At 39.5% G+C, this 5,563-nt stretch overlaps 1 protein-coding gene across 1 annotated transcript in view; it reads left to right on the forward strand.

Annotated features, from left to right (window-relative positions):
- The first annotated feature begins 1,776 nt into the window (after window positions 1-1,776).
- The window catches only part of KLHL20 (kelch-like family member 20), a 23,862-nt gene continuing 20,075 nt past the window's right edge, over window positions 1,777-5,563 (forward strand). Inside the window, exon 1 of the mRNA XM_009709472.1 lies at window positions 1,777-1,838. Coding sequence (XP_009707774.1) covers window positions 1,816-1,838 — 23 coding nt within the window. The 5' untranslated portion in view covers window positions 1,777-1,815. The remainder of the gene's footprint in view (window positions 1,839-5,563) is intronic.

Raw genomic sequence — 5,563 nt, forward strand, 5'->3', positions numbered from 1 at the left:
CCGCGTCGCCGTTTGCTGCGGGTTGGCGTCGTGCCCTGCGCTCCGTGGGCTGCTGCCCTGAGGTCTTCAGGGGAACCCGGGCAGGAGGAGAGCCTCCTTATGCCTGCGGGTGCTCGAAACCCACGTTTTGCTGGTAAAACGGTCGTTTCAGCCAATCGCTGCCCGGCGGCGAACACCGGACCAAAATGTCTTTGTTTCCACGACTTTTAATGTGGGTTTTAAGAGGATTAAATGTGATGTAATCCGGGGTCTAAGAATAGCATCGTCCACGTTTGCTAGCATGTGGAAAGCGCTCTGAGCGGCTTTTGCGTGTGTTCCTGCAGCCGGGCAGCGGTGCAGGCGGTACTTCGCTTCGGGACGCCTGGTGTTCCCCGCCGCTGCTTGCGGAGCGGTCCCTCTTCTAGGAAGCCCATCGATCCTGGTGAGAGAAGCGGTTGCAGAGTCTTGAGTAGTCATAGCTTGGATTTATATTGGTATGTAATGCCCTAACCGGGTGGAATTAGTTTTCTTTATTTGCAGGAAAGTGTGAACCTGAGTAATTTGCAGCTGTGGAAGCTGGCAAGTCTGAGCTTATTCTTCGTTAACTGGCAAACTGCTCCATTTGTGTTTCTGTGATGATGTACCGAGAGAATGTTGCATATGAAATAAGGTGCTTCTTCAAGTAGCCAAATAAAGTTGTTGCCATTTTGTAGTTTAATTTAAATTGTGCCAAAAATATTTTTTTTTCCTGGTGGATGCAGGGCTTCAGTCTGACAATCTCAGTCTTCCAAAAATTATTTTATTCTTCCTAAATTTAAGTTTTTCTATTTTAAGTGTTACTTCTATTTGTTTTAAGAGTTATTCCACCTCATTCTGTCATTGCTTTACCTATAGTTTCACTGATTTCCCATTTCTCATTTCATTTCTGGATGGGAGAAAGTCTGTGAGTATCAATATGGAAGCAGAACACCCTTCTGGTCTTTTAATACTTGACAAAAAATTAAGCTTACTGCTTTAAATAATGATTGAATTAAATTTATTCCTAATTGAATAGTCATTGAAAATGAAGTCGGGTTGAGTGATGCCCTTGTAAAAAGGGTTAATCTACATTAGAATTAGAAGTTAGTGGTTGAACATGGAAGGCCTGTGCAGTTTGCAACTGTTATTCCTCTCAGAAAATGAATATTTGGAGTGGAAGTATAGTAAGCATCATGCAGCATCATTAATCTTTGCAGATGTAGTACCATTATTAGCATCCATCTTACCTCTGGGACACATAGTTATCTTCAATTTCCAGTCACAAGTTTTATCTGATACCAAATTCTGGCTCTGCAGTGTAGCTGTTGAGCAGCGCTGTGGTGATTATTAGGTGCCAGCCTGCCTTAAATCTCTGGTAAATGTATGAGGGAGAGAGACCTTTTGGCTCTGGGCAAGAAGTGAGAGTGAGCACCCTGTTAACTGAGATATTTTTTCCTTTGGTAGAGCAATTTTAAGGATTCAGGGAGGTAGACAGTTTACTGACTTTATGATGTAAGTATGTTCCATTTGCCTAAAGAATCATTGTACAGCTGTGGTGAAATTACTTCTAGTGATGATTATATTTTCTTCTGCTTTATTCTCTGCAATCTAGACATTGTTAATCTAGGCTGTGAATTTTATAGCTGGATAAGAGCTTGAAGGCATATTAATACGTGGATGTGGTCAGGTCTGTTGTCCTAGAGTCAGACTGAAGAGAGGAAAGCAGGTTCTCTTGCTTCAGAATATCACCCTTTTTCTTCTTTTTTTTTTTTTCGATCAGGTCTTGAAGCATAGAGTGAAGGTTTCTCTTCACGGTGCATGGACGGAAAGCCAATGCGCAGGTAAGATATGAAAAACAATTGTCCTTCTCTTATCCAAATATGATAAATCATGTGAGTTGATTTTATAAGTGCCTAGACCATAAAATGTTGTTTGTTTTTGTTTTTTGAAAAGGCCTGGCTAGGAGAATTAGTATATAAAGCATTTGTCTTTAGTCTTTACTTAAATATGTTTAGTTTTCAATATTTACAAGACCAGATGTCTTTAAAGGAATATGCTGTTAGGAAGACTACAGAAGACAAGTGACCATAATTCTCCATCCCCCTCTCTACTTCCCCCATTTCTGTCATATTTAAAAATCAGTAATTTAATTATTTAGGTATTCAAATTGTGTGCAATAAACTGCCTGAAAATAAATTTAAACTTGATATCTAAGGGATGTTATTTTTCCCTTAAGTAAAGGTATTTGGTGCCTTTTGATGGGGTGAGATCTTGGGTGAAAAGGAGGTTTCCTTTTCTAATTACGGATGCCAGCTGCCTCAGTTCTAATGAGCTGAACATGCAGCTGAAGTTTAATACAGGGGAGTGCTTGTTGTGGTTATGTCAGAAACGTTCTCTATTACATAGGAAAAAAATTGTCAAGGTAAATCAGCATGATGACAGGTTGGCAAACAGTCTGCTAGTTCTAGTTGCTTTTCACTATCTGATGGCAATCCCGTGGCAAAACTTAACAGCAGATGTATTTCTGTATGCGATACAGGCGGTGTGGAAGCAAGTTTTCTGAAGTTCTACACCTCTAAATGAGGTAAAGAGAACTCATGCAAATTGCTTAGTCTGTCTGTACTGTTCAGGATGTTGAAAGTAGGGAAATTATATTACGGATGATTCTGTAAACAGTCATGTAAGACAAGGCAAGGAATTCTAACCAGAGATTAATATGTAGAGTATTTCTAGCTACAGCATTTGCAGAAACCATTAGTCTGGGTTCTGTGTGAGGAGGTAAGAAATAATAGTCATTTAAACCCTTGAAGAGTGACACAGTGTTGTTTAATTAAATGAACCCCTCAAGCGCAACAAAAAAGACTGTGCCACTGCTTCAGTTAAGCTAATGAGTAAACCTTGGGACATGATATGGGCATCACTGGGCCTGTGTATTGTTTAATGTTTTTGCCAAGATAAGAAATGTGGCTTAGAGAATGAGGAACTGTATGTGACTTTTACAGTGAGTTCCTTTTTCTCCAAGACAGATGAAGTAGCAGACAAGCTGTCTTCCATCTTAGTCTTCTACAATGGAAACTGTTTAAATCTTCACCAACATAAAACCACAGCTCTTCAGGTTCCTACATTGTACTCCATTTATCAAAATGTTTTTGCAAAATGACATACAATTGGTGACTAACTTGGCTTGTGTTCTTGTTTTCTCTCTATTTTTTGTGTTCCTAATGGAAAAATTAAGATTCTAAATTTAATTTTGTCTGCTGTTTTCTACATGTCACACTGAGGCAGAGAATTAAAGTGCTGAAGTTTGTATGTCTTTTGTGGATTTGTGGCCTTGGACTTGCTATCATGGAAGTTCTGTCTGCCACTCAGACTGGGTAGTTTTAGTGATGGGCAACAGCATGGGACTGAAGAGGTAGAGGTTTTCTATTGTGCTGCTGATCCTGGCACTTCAGGCTTTTTTTTTTTTTTTAATTTTAAATAGATAATGGATGCAGACTAGACCTTTCAGCACCTTTTGTTTTCCCTCCCTCTGTTTTTCCCTCTGGCAAGGCAGAGCAGAGCATGGATAACACGTTTGACATATTTACCTGGCTTTACTTTTGAACTAATCTTTCAGCTGATTTCTGTGGTCTAGTCTGACAAGCACGGCTCTACCGTTAGCTGTGGACTTCAGTTCTTGAATATGCTTGTATGTTTTAAGGGCCTCTGTATGGATTATTAAAATTTCTGTTTGTTATTCTACTGTGTGTCTTAGCAGAAAATGATAAAAGGTTCCTGATCGGATTTCAGGCTCACAAATCTTCCTATGAAGTCCAGCTAAGCAGATGGCAGAGCACGTCCCTTTATCCTTTTACTCACGGCTCTGCAGCCATTTACCACCACATGCGAGAGTCCTGTTAGATATTGCAAGAAGAGGGGAGTAAGACTTGGTCAGTACTGTATTAATAAACATGGTGAGTCGGTATCAAATGTGTACAGTGTTCAGAGAATGGCAAGTAGAATTTGAACAGAATTTGGTCAGTGAAAATCAAACTAAACAGTGTATATAGGGGCATATACACCAGATCCTTGCTGCTCTGCTTTCAAGTAGTGTAAAATAATATTGCAGTCAGGTTTATCTGCTTATTTGCATAACTCATCCTCATTGAGAACATATACCTAAACCTTGCTGGCTAGGTAAGAAAAGGAATCAGTGGTATTTTTACTAGTAATCGGACTTTTAGCTAACTAATTCCTGGAGTATTGATGGCCACAATAAAACATTTCAATTTACTTAGTTGGCAGTGTTTGGTGGTCACTTCTGTTGCTGGACCAAATCAAAGATTTTTGTTCTAGAAGTTCTGTAATGAGTATAGGAAATATTTTCTTTCTGTATGTGTTAAATTCAAAGCAAGGCATTGACAGAAATCACTACTGGTTTGGTTTGTTATTTTCATTTGCTGCTGAAATCCATTGTTACTGAAATCCACTAGAGCAATGTATGATTTTGGATTTCAGTTGATGTTTTCAGCCTGAGACTTGTTCTGTTTCATAGGCTTTAGGTCAACCTATTGTTTTCTGCTGAACTGTGTTAAAGCTTGCTTGTAATATCATGCTAAAAGATACATTATCTTAAACAAAAAAATGCAGGCCACTCTGACTTGAGAGTTAGGGACCTCTACGACAGTATTGGAGAGAATTTTTCTTGGTTATTTGTAATGTGATTTTTTTCTTTTTTTTTTTTTTTGAACTTTAGAGGAAGCTGCTGTAAGCTCTAAGGATGGATGTGTCATAGATGCCTATGTTAATGAATAAAGTTTTGGGAACTGGCATAGCTGGATAAAATGGAGGCAGAGCAGCCTATTTGTTTAGCTGACTTAGTGTTGCAGACTGCCTGTGTTCCCGTTTGTACTTTTCAGCAGCGTGCTACAAAAACTGATCCTTTGTCAGCCCTTTCTTAATCCCATTGTATTTGCTGATTTCCCCAGCCCTGCATTTTGATGGGAGCTAATCCCAGAATATCTGCATAGCTGAGTGTGAATCTTTTATCCTTGCTTACACATTTCCTCTCCGTTCCTCAACCTTTCTTAATCACCCCGAGTATTCAGGAGCAGCTCTTGGCTTTGCCTGTGTGGGGGAGGAGGCAGCTAGCCTGCCATGTGAGAATCAAGTGCTGCCTTCTGTCTTTCACACCTCTAAGCTACTGACTCATCATTTCATTTTCTATGCATATATATGCATAATGCACACGTAATGCAGTTAAATTATTATCCTCATGGAGACACATGCCATCAGACGGTGTCCTTTTAATTCACACTTCTGTGCCTGTGTATAGCAGCAACCCACAGTGCTTAACATCAAGTATCTGGTTTGATCCAGTATGGAAATTCCCAAGCCCATTGATCACTAGCTTCTGCATTAGCCAGAGATAATTTATGGATGAATCAGGAGCGCTAATTTGATTATTACTCTTTTTTCCATCCATTCAATTTTCTTTAATCGTTAACCAGCACTTTCTCTCCTGGAGGAAGGAAGCTGGATACAATGCAGGCACTCAGATAAATGCTGATGGGAACAATGCAGGAAT

Source organism: Cariama cristata, unplaced genomic scaffold, assembly GCF_000690535.1.
Source record: "Cariama cristata isolate BGI_N322 unplaced genomic scaffold, ASM69053v1 scaffold16621, whole genome shotgun sequence".
Taxonomy (NCBI): domain Eukaryota; kingdom Metazoa; phylum Chordata; class Aves; order Cariamiformes; family Cariamidae; genus Cariama; species Cariama cristata.